Below are 18,439 nucleotides of genomic sequence, written 5' to 3'. Positions count from 1 at the left end.
CACACCAAAAACCAGTGTCTGCCCTGATAAAGGGGACAACGTGTTGGGCTCAAGTGTTTGGGTCCTGAAGTGCCCCACTTCCCCAACTGTTCAATGCCCATCTCACCACATCGCCTTCTCCTTTTCCCTAGTTTTGTTGTATTCTTGTTGGAGATGTTTTTCTGGCACAAATGGGCTGGTATTGAAAAGCTTTCAATGAAGTTCTCAAATGGGATTTGAAATCTTGGCTCTGAAAAGAGGAAGCCATAATGACTGACAGTGGAAGACTTCCTGCTCCTACACACAGGCCAAGTACTCCAAACTTGAAAAAAGAGGCTGGAAAATAAAGACAAATCAGGGGCAGGGAATACAAAGGAAGCTGGTAATGTCCAGACACAGAGTCCAATTCTCCAAGAACAGATCACTGACACTTGATGGAAGGAATGGGCTGTCTAGATGCACACAAGGATGTCCATGCACACACAATACACATGTGCACATACATACACACACGCTATCAGAATATGATAGTCACCGTATCACTTAGCATTTGCTTAGAAGAAGACTTCTTTCCATCATCCTAATGAGATTCATGGGCCAGGGTTATAATTAAGGATACCTCTGGAGTCTTATAAAAAGTTCAAATGAAGATGTTTTCATCTTTATCAAAATAGGTGTATCGGGCTTCCACTGGATACATTAATCTACCAGATATATATTAATATATTATGTATTTCTCTTCTTGGCATCTTTTAAGAAGGGACTCAGTACAAACTGAAAATGGACCATCTTACTTTTTAATATCTTATGAGAAAACACCTTCAAGAATATATTAGGAAGGGGCAGGAAAGACACAAGGTGACCCTGCAGCATCTTGTAGTACCAAGAAAAAAAGGGAGTTCTCAAAAACAAGAGACTGCAGGCATGTCTGAGAGACATAGGTATCAACCTGGAGAACTTCCAATGAACAAAGTAGGAACAATTTAAGCATCAGAATAAATAATACTGTGGACGTTTTTAATCCAAGGTATGAAGTCAACACCCAAGTGCCCATACTGATACGAATGCATGATTGAACAAATAAATATTGAGTGAGAAGAAACCAGTCTTCCTTTCAAAAAAATTCCAAATGATACACAGTTACTCCCCAGTCTAGGAGTTGGAGCTCAGCTTCATTCCTCTTGGTGCGTGAGATGGATTTAGTGGCTTGCTTCCAAAGAACAGAGTATGGAATGGGACAACCAGGAACTCTGCAGTGGAGAAACCTGGCAAACACTGTCTAAGCATCACCAGAAATGCCAGCATGGAAAGCTTGTGCCCCAGGACACGATGTGATGAGAAGGGCACTTCATTTCTGGGATACTCTTTCCCTAAATCCATAATCCCAGTCTAATCATGAAAAGAAAATCAGACAAACTCAAACTGAGGAATGCCAAAACAACTGAGCAGTTCCTCTTAAAAAATGTCAGGGTCATGAAAAAACATGGTAAGACTGAATGACAGTGAGAAACTGTCACTGATCAGAGGTGACTAAGGACACATGACAGCTAAATGCAATGTGGTATCTTGGCTTAGGTCCTGGAACAGAAAAATGAAATTAACTGAAAAAAGCTGGTGAAATTCGAGCAAAGTCCAGAACTTAGAAGTCAGCATTAGGGGAAAGTGAAATTGGGTGAGGAGTGGGCACGAAATGCCTCTACTCTCATTGCAACTTTTCTATAAAATTTAAAATCACTCCAAAATATAAGTTTATTCATCAAAATCATGTATTAAGAGAGTACTCAGAATTGTACGGACAGGTTTGAAGCAATGTGTGCACAGGTCATAGATTAAAGCAAGAAGATTTTAGGCAATGGAGAAAGTGTAGAAGCAGTCAAGTCAGAAAGTCATGGTAGGAGATTCTTAATGATCAAGGCTGGCGGGTCCTTGGGGGATCTGGGCAGTTTTGACACAATCCTCGCTGAAGCGCGTCTTCCAGGCTCCGATCGAGTATACTCAGCCAGAGCAGGTCAGAGGCTAAACAACGAACTGGCAGACTCAGGCGGGGCAACAAATCAGACCACATCACTCGGGGAAAATGAAAAAGTTAACATTTTCCTCATGATGATGCAACAGAGCTATAGAGAAACTAAGACCAAACATGTGATACTGTTAGATATTGGAACAGGCCATTAAATGGCCTGTGAAATCTCCAATGCTCAAGTTTTTAAAAACTCGGTGGGATTTCAACCTGGGGGTTGAAGATGCTGCCCTGTGTATTTGCTTCTCCCTTCGACATTCATTGGAATCATCCTGCATGACATAGCAGTGACGGATACAGGCCATTGCATATTTTGCCATACCTTACAAAACTGTGCAGGACAAAGCAAACTGTCCATGCTTAGTAGCAAGGTTCAATATGTGTTCATCAATTGCAGCAAATGTACCACACTAATGAAGGATGTTGTTGATGGGGAAAGTATGGGAGGGGGAGACGGTGGGGCGTGTGGAATCCCTTCTATTTTTTTAAGTAACATTTATGTAATCTAAAGCTTCTTTAAAAATGAGAAAATATTACTTTTTTAAAAAACCTTGTGAGGGCCTCTTCAGTAATTTCTCATGCCGTACCTGCTCTCGTCTCTGGATTCTCGCTGCCTTTACTCTCTGTATATGCCTCTTCTCCTGTCACTCGTTGCATGAGCCATGCTTCCCTGAGCACGGACTCTTTGTTCATTTACTCTTTCAATAATCATGCTCATGAATACTGGCCATCTGCCAGGCACGAGGCTGGCATGAGGGGTACACAGTTATGAAGAAGACCCCACTGTCATCAAACTTTCCATCTATGGAGGAAGACAGACAGGCAGGCGTAAAAGACAGTGTAACGAGTGCTCTAACAACTGCCTGCACCTGCTGTTACGGCTCCCATGGGAGACCTAGGCAGGCTCCAGGGTCAGAGGGGACGAGGAGTAAGACTACCCATAAGCAACCTAAGGTAAAGGACCCAGTCATACATGTTCAAATCTTCCATAGCAGGAAACTCAATTCCTTGCAGAATGCAGGTTTGGGAATGTGCATTAATTATAATGATAACCTTGATAATAGGAACCAAGATGATACCAATGGCTTGGCCAAAGGTACAAAGATGAGTAGGGCACAAATCCACCCCTGAAGGAGTTGTGGAATTATCCCTGTCCATCCTTTTCTCGTCCTTCCTGCCATCCCACTGCCTGGCACATCCTTGGCACACAATCAATGTTTCTGAGACTCTCCACATCCAATTCACTAGCTAGTCCTGTGAACTCTTTTCTTTATTTGAGAAGTTGTGGGTTCGAAGAACAATCATGCATAAAATACAGGATTCCCATATACCATACAATTATTAATACCTTGCATTGGTGTGGGACATCTGCTACAATTGATGACAGCACATTTTTATGACTGTATAGCAACTACAGTCCATGGTTTTTAACTTAGGATTTACGGTTTCTGTGGTGCAGTTCCATGCGTTTTTTAAAATTTTTATTGTTACCATATATACAACCTAATATTTCCCCTTTAAGTCACATTCAGGAACATATTTCAGTGCTGTTAATTACATTCACAATGGTGCACCACCATCACCATCATCCATTACCAAAATATTTCCATCATTCCAAAAAGAAACTCTATACATTTTAAGGCTTAACTTCCCATTCCTATCCCCACCCCATCCCCTGTAACCTATACTCTAAATTCTGACTCTATGAGTTTGCTTATTCTAATTATTTTACATAGACAGATCTCCAAAAAAAAAAAAAAAAATGGCCAGAAAGCACATGAAAAGATGTTCAACATTATGAGCCATAAGGGAAATGCAAATCAAAACCACAATGAAAGACCATTTCACACCCATTAGAATGGCGGCTGTTGAAAAAGCAGAAAATAAATGTTGGAGAGGATGCAGAGAAATAGGAACACTCATTCACTGTTGGTGGGAATGTAAAATGGTGTATCTGCTGTGGAAAACTGTTTCGTGGTTCCTCAGAGAGTTAAGTAAAGAACTACCATATGACCTAGCAATCCCACTTATAAGCATATACCCAAAAATATTGAAGGCAGGGACTCAAAGACATATTTGCACAGTGATATTCATAGCTGCATTATTCGCAATTGCCAAAATATGAAAACAACCCAAGTGTCCATCAACCAATGAATGGATAAACAAAATGTGATATATACACACAACAGAATATTATTCAGTCATAAAAAAGAATCAAGGTCTGATACATACAACAGCATGGATGAACCTTGAAGGCATCATGTTGAGTAAAATAAGCCAGACACAAAAGGACAAATATTGTGTGTCCTCTGAACTCTTACTTCCCAATATTCCTCCTTTTTTCTACTTCTACCACCTCTTTCATGTCCTTGTCATTTTCCATCTAGATCATGACAAGATCTCCTTAATTCCAGGCTCTTGTTCCTCAATGCTGTATGCCTCGAGCAGAGTTTCTTAAACCTCAGCTTGCTCATAAATAGCATGCCCATGCGAATATTTCCTTTCTGCTTCCAGAATAATGGGATCGCACGGAAGGCTTCCTAAAAGAGACGGTGAGGGCGAAGAGGAGAAAGGACCCAGGAAGCCAGGGTACCATAACCAGGGAGGTGACGAGGAGGGAGATGACAACAGGAGTGACCCACCTGAAGAAGTGACATGGCCCTCGTGTGGGAGAAGCATCAAGTCTGAGGAGGTGAGCAGAAAGCCAGGTGAAGGGGACTTCCTGTTTTTAAACTCTCATTGAAGTATGACATAAAGTGTTGAAATCTTCAGGGTACAGCTCAATAAAATTTAACCCCTACCTACAGAAAGATACAGAACACTATTCGATCCCTAGACGCCTTCTGTGTGCCCATTTTACCCCCAAAGGTCATCGGTAATTCTGACTTCTAACTTCATCATTTGATTTTGTCTGTTTTTGAGTTTCTCATAAATGTCTGTCTTCTTTCACTCACTATTTGATCTGAAAAAATAATCCACATTATTGCACATATATGCAATATATCATTCCTTTTCATCACTTAATATACTACATGATAAACTACAGTTTATCGTTCATTCAATTGGGGTTAAACAGCAGGGACATTTACTATTGGGGACTACTAACAGGACACTTCAATAAATATCCGTGGACATGTTTTTATGCAAATGAGCACATGGCTGTTTGATATATCCATAGAATTTGAATCACTATTATAAGATATACACGTATTCAATGATATTAGATAATGTAAACAGCTTTCCAAAGTGGCTGTCTCTATTATTGTCCACCAGATTGCTACATTGCTCCTCATTTTCACCCACACTGGAAATTGTCAATATTTTAATCTCAGTCATTCTGTATAATAATATTTGATTTTGTTTTAACTTTGTACTTTCCCGATGACTGAGGAGGTCACGCTTCTTTTACATCTAATGGTTATTCAAACGGCCTTTTTTGTGATGTGCCTGTTCAAATGTCTAGCTCGCTTTTCTGTTGGTTTGTCTGTTTTTTTCTTATTGATTTATAGGTGTTTTTTATATATTGGATAAAACCCTTGGTCAGAGCGTGTATTGAAAATATTTCCTTCTATTTTGTGACTATCTTTTTACCCTCTTATTGGAATCTTTTTATAAATATAAGTACTTAATTTTAATATAGTCCCGTTTATTAATCTTCATAAATTGATTTTATTAAAACTGCTTAAGAATGCTTTATCTGTTCCAAGTTAGTAAACATTTTTATTGTGCTATTTTCTAGAAGCCTCATTGTTTTACTTTCCTAATTGAGATCTACAACCCGCCCTAAACTTGTTTTTGTGTATGATGTGAAAGGAAGCTTGAGATCCATTTTCAATGTATAGATATATGAATGATCTAGCCCCTTTTGGAGAACATCTCTTTTCCACGTACTTCAGTGCCACTTTTGTCATAAGTACCATATAAACCAAGTACCACAGGACTGTTTCTGAACTCTCTATTCTGTTCAAATGACCTATTTATTTAACCTTGCACCAAAGTCCTCTAACCTTGTTCTTCCTCAAGAAACGCTTAACTATTCTAAGCCTTTTGCATTTCCAAACAAACTTTAGAATAATTTCCATACATGGAAAAAAATTGCTGAGATTTTAACTGCATTGACTCTATAGAGCAATATGGGGTAGAACTGCTATCTGTAAAATATCGAGCCTTCTGATCCATGGGCATAGAGTATCCTTATAACTATTAAGGTACCTTAAAATTTCCTCTCAATATTAATCTATAATATATTTGCACAAAAGTACTATCATCTTAGATTAGATGTATTCCAAAGTATTCGATATTTTTATGATAATAAATGTTAATGTTTTGTAGCTTTATTTTGGAATTGTTTTTACTAATTTATTTTTATATATTGACTTTATAACCAGTGGCTTTGTTAAACTGACTCTTTCAATTCTAATGATATATCTGTAGTTTATTTTGAATTTTCAAATGTACACAATCATGCCATCTGCTAATAGTGACAGTTTTATTACTTCCTTTCCAATTACAAGTTTTTTCATTTCCTTTCTTGCTTTATTGCATTGGCTAGGACCTCCTGTATAATGCCAAACAGAAGTGATGAGAGTAGACACTTCTGTTTCATTCACAATCTATGTGGAAAATTTTTCAGTATTTTACCATTAACCACAATTTTTTAAAATGACACCTTTTATGACAATAATGAAGTTTCCCTCTATTCCTACTTTATTATAGAATTTCATTATGAATAAGTATAGGATTTCATTAATTGTCTTTTTTACATCTATTGAAATAACCATTTGGGTTTACTCCTTTTTTTTCTGCTCATATGAAAAATTACACTAATTCATCTTCCAATTTTATGTCAACTTTGCTTTCCTAAAAAAAATTAATTTTGTTATGATATATTATCATTATATCACAGGATGCATTATTGATTTTTCAGAAGTATTTTATCCCAGTCTATACAGGTCCTTTGAAAGCAGTGTTCTTACACTGTTTTGCACTTTTCTGAATTATTCAGTTTTATAAGTATAGTCACATACTGTAATTATACTTATAAAACTATAAACATCTTAAGAGGAAGGATCCTATTCTACTTTTATATTCTCCACTGTTTGGAACACAGTATATGTCAAATAAATGCTTGTTAAATAAAAGTCCGCAAAGCCTCCTAACACAGAATCTTTCATATAAAAGATACTCTCAATAAATAGCTGTGGATCGATGATTAGCTGGTTGAGACCCTTTTTATTTCAACAGTGCCAACCTCTCAACTTTGCTTCTCATTCTAATGCTAGATCAGACCTCACAACTTATTGGCAGGAGCACAAGAACAGCTCAAATCAGAGAAACAGTATGTTGACAGGACTTCATCTACTTTGGAGAATAAAGAACCTGCTTATCACCCAATGGCTCTGACATCCAGTCCCATGGGACCCAGCCACTCCAGTGAGCTTGGTCCACCTCACTTGTGAAGCAGCAGAGAGGCTTTCTAACCTAGATCAGTCTCTCTGGCAAAGTTTGCCGTATTCTTCTTTTAACTCCTACTTTACAGCTCCGCTGGTAGTTTAGAAATTGAGCTCATTTATCTGTTTCTGAAAAAAATAAAAATGTACTTTCTTGGTAAAAGGTCCTGTCTCTTAACAACCACCGTGTGGTATTTCAATTGTACTTTAACATTTATTTCCTACTCTAAGCTCTCACAGAACAATCTGTGCAGGTATGGATATTGGGTAATTCAGTAGCGTTAAGTGTCCCCAATATATACACTTTAAGCATCATTTCTGAGCTAAGATCTTGTCGCAGAGGCTACCTCTGTCAAAATAATGCCAGATTTTAGTAAATTCGGTATGAGAGTACAACATATTCCAGCGACTGCTGTGTCTCAGGAGTTCAAAAGAGTCATCAGATTTCTTGACCTGTAGAGATATAATAGAACTGAAAATCGTTGCATAGATTTAATCCTGAGATACATACATAAGTTTGTAAAGAGAAGTTAAAACTGAGAGAAAAATGAGTCAGAATTTAGCAGGGGGTTATTATGAGGAAGGAAAGATATTATGGATGAGTCTTGTTCCCCACAAGACAAGGTCCAATCCTAACCCCCTAGCCTGTGGATGTGAACCCATCTGTAAACAGGGTCTTTGAAGAGGCTATTAAGGTGACTCTGGGTGGTTCTTAATCCAATATGCCTGGATTCCTTATAAGAGAGGAAAGTGAACACCCCAGCAGTAAGAAAGAGAGGAGAGAGGCGGGCACATGACGAAGACAGAGATTGCACGTGGACTTTTGGCAGTTTACCACTAGAGCCCTGCACGGCTGCTAATCCCTTGATTTTGGACTTGGAGACTCTAAAACTGAGGCCAGAGAGTCCTATTGTTTAAGCCAACCAACCCGTGGCATTTGTTACTGCAGCCCTGGAAAACCAAGTCGAGAGAAGAGAAACACATTTGCAGTCCAATAAGCTTGGACTTCTCAGATTCAATATATTGTATATGATACTGCACATACTAAGATTATGTTAAAAATCAATCAATATGCCACACCCAGAAGAGTTCAAGAAATCAGAGGTTGCTCAAAACAAACCGAAATGTCAACACATAGTGAGTGAAGTCCATTACTGGAGTAAATATACACTACTGGTAGTATAAGAGCCATGATCATGGACACAACGCTGAAATCCATTAGAAAGGACCTCATGAAGCACCTACATTTGCACTTCCTAACTGATGCCTTAGAGATGCAGAGAATCCTCCCTCAGCCTAGAATTTGTCTGCTTTGCTTATCTAAAATCACAGGAAATAATCCTGGTAAAAGTGAATGTTCTTCAGTGTTTGTCAGACTAAAATTGTCCAATCTGGCCAGTGATACACGGACATAGGAAGAAGATGCTTTCTGAATTCTCCATTATACATAGTTGAACATTTTAAAGTTCGCTCCCTTGGGTTGGACCTCGCGTCTCCATGCTTTCCTGGTCTGCTCCCTGGGGCACGAGACTTCCACCACCCACCCTGTGGGACGTAAGTGGCGTTACATAATATGGGCTTAGACCACGGTGACCAAGTTTGCTCCAGTCCATTTATTCTTCGCTTATCATGTGAAAAATTTATTTCAGGAAGGAAGTGGGCACTTGGCATTTATTTACTATTCACTGGCAGTGTACGCTATATAAACAAGTGTCAATTTACACTTAGAGGAGACTGGTATTTCAGTGCAATGCATTTACAAACCCAAGACACTACAGTGTAGAACAAGTGTGAGCATTCAGGATACGGGTGTCTTACTCTCTCTTCTGCTTTTTCTTTCCATTTTAAATGAGTCTCTTTGCAGATAAATTAAAGATTGCTTTCATTTATGTACAAAGTGGGAAGGAAAGCTGGGGCTGAGGATAAGGCAAGGAAATGGTCTCTGCTAGCAGGGCCAGCAGAGAATGGAAACCAGAGAAACCTGGCGTCAGTCCAGAATGGCCAGGCAGGGAGCAGGCAAGGGCGCAGGGGCCCATTTGGCATAAGAGTCAGGCCACCAGCGGAGGGACCGGTAGACACCTAAAGGGGCAGCTGAACAGAACAGGGCAGTGGGCAAGCCTTACAGCATAAGGACCCGCATGCTTTGGGTCCAGGACTCTAAGGCAGAAAGGCTGAACTCCGAGGCCTGGGAGCTGTCTAGGTGGCGGGGAGAGCTTGTCATTCAGGTAGGCAGTGCCCGAGAAGCACCTCAATGGCAGGTGCTGCGAGCTGGCATGGGCTATGGGCCGGCTCTGCGCCAGGTGCTTCATGCACTGTGATAGCCCTCACCAGGGAAGCACAGAAGCTCTGCTTCTCTGCCTTCGGGGTCTTGCCTGCAGCCTCCCATTCCCACCCACTCTGAAGAATCCGTAGCCATGAAATTTTCTTTGGTCAAAAAAAACCACGAATCAAAAAGATGTGTCACATCTAGGTGGAAGCACCAAGAGCCACCGCTGTCCTGGCAATGGTGAAAACAGGTAGCAGGAGGAAGCTGGCAGCAGGCGAGGAAGCTAAGGTGAGCAAAGCCCCAGCGACCAGCACAAGGCAGAAGGAAGCTGGTGGGGCTGTCTCTCGCTGCAGTGTGGACTGGGTCCTCTCGCTTCATCGTCCTGCAGACCTGGGCCTCCTTGGAGAAGGGATGTGCACTTCGGGGAAGGTGAACCTTTGCCTGAGACCACAGCAGGTGAGGGTGGAGGCAGGCTAGGCCCGCACCGGGCTTAACCAGCTCGGTGACCGGGAGGGAAACGAGGCAGCCTCTGCATCCCCAAATGGACCACACAACTGGTGGCACATAGGGGACTGACTCCTCCCTTAAAAAAAGCTCAAAAGAGGACCTACTGTCACAGTGTCCTCTGGAATAGGCAAGCCCAAAGAAACGGCTACTCTTTCATTTATTAATTTATTCCCGCCCCCCCCCCCCTTCTGCTCTCTGTGTCCATTCGCTGTGTGTTCTTCTGTGTCTGCCTGCATTCTCACTGGTGGCTCTGGGAACCGATCCTGGGACCTTCCTGAGTGGGAGAGAGGTGTTCAATCTCTTGCACCACCTCAGCAACCTGTTCTGCTGTGTCTCTTATTTTTCAAAGATTTATTTTTTTATTTTATTTCTCTCCCCTTCCCCTCCGCCCCCCCAGTTGTCTGTTCTCTGTGTCTATTTGCTGCATCTTCTTTGTCCGCTTCTGTTGTTGTCAGCAGCACGGGAATCTGTGTTTCTTTGTTGCGTCATCTTGCTGTGTCAGCTCTCCGTGTGTGCGGCACCATTCCTGGGCAGGTTGTACTTTCTTTCACACTGGGTGGCTCTCCCCATGGGGCGCACTCACTGCGCGTGCGGCTCCCCCACACGGGGGACACCCCTGTGTAGCATGGTACTCCTTCCACACATCAGCACTTCTGCTACGTCTCTTATTGTCTCTCACCTGCGTCCCTTGTTGCGTCATCTTGCTGCCTCAGCTCTCCACGTCGGCGGGCACTCCCGTGTGTGCCAGCACTCCACACGGGCTGGCACTCCACATGGGCCAGCTCATGGCATGGGCCAGCTTGCCTTCACCAGGTGGCCCTGGGCATCAAACCCTGGGCCTCCCGTATGATAAACGGGAGCCCAACTGCCACATGTTTTTCCTAAATGTTTACTCTTAAAGTAACCCGGACACAGGGAGCGCTGAGGGAGCGGGATGGGTGGGGGGCTAGGGTAACAGTCATCTACCTGGTGCCCCCTTAAATACAGGGCCCTACAGAGAGTGAGGTGTCCCTTTTCTCCCAAGCCTAACTTCTAAAGCCAGAGAGTTGTGAGGCAGAAGAGAACATAAAACAGTCTAAGAGCCACGCGAAGCCAACAAGGCTAAGAGCCGATAAGACAATCTTGGACATACGGCCATCACCTCTACTTTTTCCTGAAATCTCCAAGTGGAATTCAATGTCCAGAATCCATGGTACAAACATACTTCCCCGTAGCAGCTATTCACGCTTTTTCATTTTTTAAGAAGGGAAGAATGGCCCCCCACACGTTTATTTCTTACTGGGTGTTCATCTTAAGTATTGTCCTACCAGTGGAAATCAAATTTATAGAATGGTTGAAAGAGCTCAAAACCTTGACTGATTCATGCCACTCTTCTCTTGTTCAACCTGGAGATTAGCCTGACAGCCTTTAAACCAGAAAAGGAGAGAGAAATTATTCTCTGTTTTAGAAAAGGAGTGGAAATATATTCTTTAGCTGTCACTTTGCCCAGTGCTATTGACTTTCAAATTAAGAAATGCCTCTGAAGTCTGGACAGAGTCCACACACTGCCACATTTCATTTCAGGGAATTCCGTTATGGTGATGACTGAATACGTGTGTCATTTGAAGTCATAATTTATTTATACCCTGAATACTTAGACTGGCATTTAAAGCGCCGACAAAATAACTAGTAGGCTGTCTACAGGCACAGGATCTCTGTCATAATTAATTCATTTTTAAACATCATAAGCAGAGTGGTCATCGGTTTGATTATAGACAGATCAGAGGTGTTTTTTAAGCTACCATAAACCATCACTGAATTTCATACGACGCAGTCATCCGAATCCCTGCATCATTCATATCAGATAATGCCACATATGTTCAGAATGTTGTATATAATATCAACTTCACATTTCATGCGCTGTGTCACAACGATTTACCAGGTTATATTTATTATGGGTTTTTAAATCTCAAATATTTAATTAGACACTGACACCAAACTATATGGAACACCATAGTACATGACACACATTTGTTGTAAACATCCAGAGTTTAAGTCTCAATAAAATTTACATGTTTATATACTAATTTGATCCAAAGAACTTTCCTAAGTACGATTTCATTAAAAAGGCTGTGGATAAATGTTCCAAAGGAGCAGGAGATTTTCACACAAAAAAAGTATTTTGAAGCAAAGCCTCCTTTCTCATTTTAAGCAAGTGTTTAGGAAAACATAAGAACAGAATACACGCCTCAAAGGAAACAAAGTTGAGAAACAAAACACAAGCTGCAGTGATTTAAATAATATCAATGAGGTGATTGATTTTTTTTTAATGTAAGCACGGCTTTCTTTAGGAGCTTCCGGGTGAAGCAGAAAGCACAGATCTGCACTTGCTTTCAAACGAGCAACTCTGCCTTCCCTGCCTCCAAGTATCCCACATTCTCCCAGGAAGCTGGGGCTGCGTTGGTCCACACGGTGTGACTTGATACTTTGAATGGAGTCTAAAAGTGAGAAAGCACTGAAGTGAAACACATACAGTGTCCCTACCTCGAGAAGACAGCCACACAAGGTTGCATTATTGATTTTCAGTAAGAGTATAAAGGAAATAGATCAGCTAAAAGCACAAGCCTGAAATGAGCACACATTCAGAGTGACAGTAAAATGAAGACCTATTCTATCACCATCCTAAGGTTAGACCATTCTCCCTGGTAATAAAATCAGACAGCACCCTCCCGGGCCAAATGACACCAAGATGCTATTTGCCTCGTTTAAACTGATAACACTTGGGGTCCCTTCACTAATTCTGGAGCATGCATTTTTTTAAGTGGATCCTGTTGCCTTTCAAAAATCTTGCCATCCTGGAAGTCTCTTTCACTCACTGACGCTCTTAAGGATCAGGGGCATTCTTTATACTCTAGTGAATGGTTCTCTACACTTGAGGCAGAGCTTGGTACCCAACTCCAAGCATTAAACGGCAAGGCCCTCATTTTATGAAATAACCACAACAGCAGGGACCTTCCTTTCGGATGGCACAGGGAACTACCCCTCGCACGCCTCCTGGGAAGCCAGTTGCTGCTGTAAAGCCCAAGGGGCAGGGACCAGTGCCTGCCAGTGCTGGGTGGGGAATGCTCTCCAGCTCCTCTTTTTTTAATTATTATTTATTTATTTATTTTTTTAAATATTTATTTATTTTTTTTTTAAATTACATTAAAAAAAATATATGAGGTCCCATTCAACCCCACCGCCCCCGCCCCCCACTCCCCCCACAGCAACACTCTCTCCCATCATCGTGATACATCCATTGCACCTGGTAAGTTCATCTCTGAGCATCACTGCACCCCATAGTCAATGGTCCACATCATAGCCCAGACTCTCTCACGTTCCATCCAGTGGGCCCTGGGGGGATCTACAGTGTCCCGTAATTGTCCATGAAGCACCACCCAGGACAACTCCACGTCCCGAAAACGCCTCCACATCTCATCTCTTCCTCCCGTTCCCCACACCCAGCAGCCCCCATGGCTACCGTTCCCACACCCATTCCACATTTTCTCTGTGGACATTGGATTGGTTGTGTCCATTGCACACCTATGTCAAGTGTCCAGCTCCTCTTTTTACCAAAACTGGCCACGGGGCTCCAATACAAGGAAACCTCCCCATTCCACTAAGAGAGTTTGGATTATGGAGCCCAGGAGAAAGAAGTAACAGTTCCTTAACTAGTTGGGAAGCGCTCTTGGTCTAATTCTCTGGGTTGCACTTGCACATTTGGCCGAAGGAGCTGCTGCTGGGTCAGATCTTTAACTGTGGCTCCACTCAGCACGGCTATGCCATCTTACAGGGGCTTCTGCTTTCCAGCCTACCTAGGCGTCCAGAACCCAAAGCGCCTTGGGAAGCGGAGGTCCCCGGGGTGGCCGGGTGCTGGGGCGCAGGGTGATGGGTTCTTTCTCCAAGCGACGCACAGGTCCCTCCCTAGCCGGGCAGGGGAGAGGCTCACCAGCCATCCTCCCGGCCAGCACCCCGCAGAGAACGAGGCACCGCGGGCGAGCACTTGACGGCTTCGCCCCTTTCCGAGTTTCTCCACGGAGTGCCCGCGCCTCAGGGCGCCCGGCGAGCGCTCCCCGGCCAGCCAACGTCACCGGACGCGGGGTTCCCGGAGACGCGTGCGGTGCGGGTTCCGCCCAGGACCATCCCCCCCTCCCCAGAAGACAGGGTCAGTACAGCCCGCAGGGGGCCCGGCCCCCCGCAGCCCTGCCTTTCCCCGGGAGAAAGTGCAGGAGGAGCCCCGCGCGGGCTTCAGGGCGGACGCGCCCCCGCGATCCGGGCGCGGGGAGCAGGCCCCGCGCAGGTGCGAGCCCCGCGCGCCCCCCGCGCCCCGGGCCCGCCGGCCCCCGCGGAGGGGGCGAGCCCCCGGCCCGGGCTTACGTGCTCCAGCTTGTCCTTCCTGCGGAGCCAGACGCTGGCGCTGTAGTCCTGCTGCTTGACGCTGCTGTAGAAGTTGGCGCCCGCCCGGGCCAGGCTGCCCGCGGGCTCCTTGGGGCGGCTTTTGAGCCGCAGCTGCTCGAAGCCCTCGTGCGGGGCGGCCGCCAGCCACTCGTGCGGCCGGATCTCCATGCCGGCATGAGCCGCGGCCGGGGCGCGCGGGGGCCGGGGCGGGGCGCGGGGCGCGGGGCCGGGCGAGCGCGGGCGCCGGCGGCGGCGGGGGCCGGAGGAGCCGGGCAGGAGGCGGGCCGGGGGCGGTGCGGGCGCCGGGGGCCGCGCCGTGCCCCGCGGGCTGCGGTCCCGAGCGCGCCTCCGCACGCCGGCTCCTCTCCGCGCCGACTGGGGCCGGCGCCCCGCACCCGGGGCGGGCGCGCGGGGAGGCGGGGGCGGCGGGGTGGGGTGTGCGGAGGGAGGCGCCGGCCCGCAGCCCGGGCCCGCGGGGTGGCGCAGTGAGGAGCCGCGGCCGGCCGCGCCGCACCCCCGCTCCCGCGGCCCCCCGCCGGCCGCCCCGCTCCCCTTCTCCCTCCACAGGGGCCGCGGACGCAGCTGGGGGAGCGGGCGCCCGTCGGCGCGCCTCGGCCGTGCCGCGGGGGGCGCGGGGTGGCCCCGGGGGGCCCTCGGGAGGGCGCCCCGCCCCCCTGCTGCCTTCAGTGCCCTTTCTAAAAGTTTCCTGAGTCCCACCTCAGGACCCCCTTTGTCCCCCCCCCTCCAGTGGACTTAGAGCTCGGGGTGCCTGGCGCCCCCAAATACGGGCCGCGAGGCCGAGGGCTTCCCGGAGCCTCTCCCTCTACCCTCCTCGGAGGGCAGCGGGGGGCTCTACCTGATGCAGACCTCGGCTGCCCGGTGGCCCCACCGCGGCCCCCCAGGACCCAGGCCCACCCGGGCCGCCCTCCCCGCGGGCCCGCCCGCCGCGCCCTCTGCTGCTGCTTTGTGGGGGCCACACTGCTGCGCCTCTGCCTTGCTCTCTGATCCTAGGCCTCTGGGGCCAGGTGTTACCCCTCGGAGGCTTTTATACCTGCACTATTCTCAGACCCGAGCCTGAGACAGCCAGGAAGAAAGCTTGTTACGAATTAAGGGGGTGCTCGTTATTAAACCTGGAGCCTGCTTATCTTTGGCTGTCTTTGGAGTCAGCCTCTCAAAACCTTGGTTGGTTTTTCCAGAAAGCTGAACAAAACGTTGATGTGAAGGCTTCGCAGCTGGGGAAGCGTCAGGAAGCCCCAGGCGTACCCTGGGGACCGTGCAGGGAGCCGCGGCGGTGGACTTGGAGAGCCCTTCCCCGGAACTGCCCTGTGTGGGTGATGGTCTCAGAGAATTTCCAGGTTGGAATGTGATGAGTTTTGTGCGGGCAAGGCTCGTGCCTCATGTCTTTGCAGGGTCTCCTTACGAAAAGATGGTATTGTAAAAATTGTAGTTGAAATAAAATCCCGTGAGAGGTCAATCTGGAGATGAAGCAACTAATACCTATGCCACACACTTGTAACGCGAACAACCACTTAAACGAGTTTTGGTTCTTCTGGACGGGTTTTCTTAGGAGCTGAATTCTAGTGTGGACTATGTGCTCCAGCTTGTGGGCTGTTTCTAAATCTCAGTCATTCATCCTGCAACGTAAATGTTATTGTCCCTATCTTACAGGTGACCGTACTTGAGGCTCAAACACAGATTACCTTTCAAAACAAGAATCTGAACCAGGTTTAGAAGGCTATGAGCACTGAATATCCCATTGTACTGTCTCACTTTTTTTTGCAATTGCTATTTATCCTCCACTGATATTGCTTTTTTTAAAAAAAATTATAAATACACAATTTAAATGACTAAAATTATATCGTTTATCATATTAGTGTGGGAAAGACCAGACTGTTCTTTTGCAAAGGATACCTTTGGTCCCTGCAGGTCCCGTGATATATCCAAACCTTGACAAGTGATAGATACCCGATTTAGTGTAATAATGAAATGTTCCATTGTAGTAGAATTGAAGTGCATGGTTTCCATATTGAGACATACTTTCCTATTGGCTAGATCTTTAAGCTGTAGTTTTATAGGGGGAAACACTGGTAGCTATTATCATCTCCATTTTTTGAAAGGGATATACTAGTGGTATATATGTTATAGGCAAGTTGATGAATTGAACATCATCATAAATTCATGTACAATAGTTATTATGGTTTAAAAAGCCAAGCAAACCACACAGTTTTAGTGTTATACTTAGCCCACTTAGTATATTGTGTCAGACATTAAAATGGATAGACGTTCGAATGAATCGGTGAGCATTCTTATTCACAATTTTTTCTATTTTGGATCCTTGTTCAATTACATTTTTTATAAGAGTAGTATGGGCCTTACTTGTTGCCTTTCAAAATAACATTTTATGTAAAACTGAACTCAACTCAGACTTTCAAGCAAGAAAAATATTTTTACGGAGATGGTCTAAATGATATGTAAATATTCCACCAAAATTATTATTGGAATTTATAAATACTGTTGAATTTATGCGTATAACCTCCCATGATACCTTTTCTGGTATAGCCCTTACATTTTCTGACTACAGCATAAGTGCCTTACCTTTCTAGTCCATGAGCTTCTTATTTTTTTTTAAGACTTATTTTTAATTTATTTCTCTCCCCTCCTCCCCAACCCCCCATTGTCTGCGCTGTGTCCATTCACTGTGTGTTCTTCTGTGACTGCTTCTATCCTTAGCAACAGCACCAGGAATCTGTGTTTCTTTTTGTTGCGTCATCTTGTTGTGTCAGCTCTCCGTGTGTGCAGCACCATTCCTGGACAGGCTGCACTTTCTTTTGTGCTGGGCGGCTCTCCTTATGGGGCACACTCCTTACTTGTGGGGCTCCCCTATGTGGGGACACCCTTGCATGGCATGGCACTCCTTACTCGTGGGGCTCCCCTACGGGGGGTGCACCCCTGCGTGGCACAGCACTCCTTGCGCGCATCAGCACTGCACATGGACCAGCTGCACACGGATCAAGGAGGCCCTGGGTTTGAACCTTGGACCTCCCATGTGGTAGACGGACGCCCTATCCATTGGGCCAAGTCCACTTCCCTCCATGAGCTTCTTGGAAGCAGGGTCCACCCTTGAGCTCTACTATGAGGCCCAAAATGAGCACTCAGTGAACTCAATAAACCCTGGTGCGTAAGTGATTGACTGGGTGCTAACACTTCACAACACATTTTTTGCTTCCTTATCCTGAAGAGCACTGGACTTGGCATTAGAATATCTAGATTTTAGTACCAGCTCTTTCAGTTACTAAGCTGTGACTTTCTTGGCTTTTATTTGATATCAACAGACTTCAAGTTCATCTATGCAATGGAGAATAATTGCTATCTTAAATGATTGCTATAGGGACAAAAGTGTATATCATAGGAGAAAATGCTGTAAAAACTAGAAAGTTGTATATTATTAGCACTTTCAGGCGTAGGCAGGTTCTTTACATAATTCTAGTGATGGCTATAATTTTAGTCATTTTACATCACTTAATTAATCTTGATTGCTTATAATTAATCATAGAAACCTCACTTGGCCACAAATTTGTATCACATTCATGTTTGTATTTAGTCTAGAAATACTTTACCTAAACTGCTATTAGTATTTTATATAACTTTAAACTTCACAGAATTTTCAGGTAAAACATATATTCACAATCAACATCTATTGATTTCCAACCTGAATTTAACAGATGTCGTTAACTAGGAATTGATTACATTGTCTGAATTAGACACGTTTTTTGGGCATAAAACCTAAGACTTCGGAAGGCC

General features: G+C 44.8%; 1 protein-coding gene across 2 annotated transcripts in view; it reads right to left on the bottom strand.

Moving 5' to 3' along the window:
- The window catches only part of PLD5 (phospholipase D family member 5), a 403,658-nt gene extending 388,812 nt beyond the window's left edge, over positions 1-14,846 (bottom strand). Inside the window, exon 1 of one of the 2 annotated variants that reach the window (XM_071207354.1) lies at positions 14,618-14,846. Coding sequence is in view for 1 of the 2 variants with exons in the window: in XM_058309472.1 (XP_058165455.1) it covers positions 14,618-14,806 (189 nt within the window). In the remaining variant the exon portion in view is untranslated. The remainder of the gene's footprint in view (positions 1-14,617) is intronic. The other variant, XM_058309472.1, reaches the window with a different exon arrangement.
- Between the last annotated feature and the right edge of the window lie 3,593 nt (positions 14,847-18,439).

The sequence above is a fragment of the Dasypus novemcinctus genome, chromosome 13, assembly GCF_030445035.2.
Source record: "Dasypus novemcinctus isolate mDasNov1 chromosome 13, mDasNov1.1.hap2, whole genome shotgun sequence".
In the NCBI taxonomy this organism is placed as follows: domain Eukaryota; kingdom Metazoa; phylum Chordata; class Mammalia; order Cingulata; family Dasypodidae; genus Dasypus; species Dasypus novemcinctus.
The sequence above is the reverse complement of the archived record's forward strand: the minus strand, read 5'-3'. Positions and strand labels throughout refer to the sequence as shown.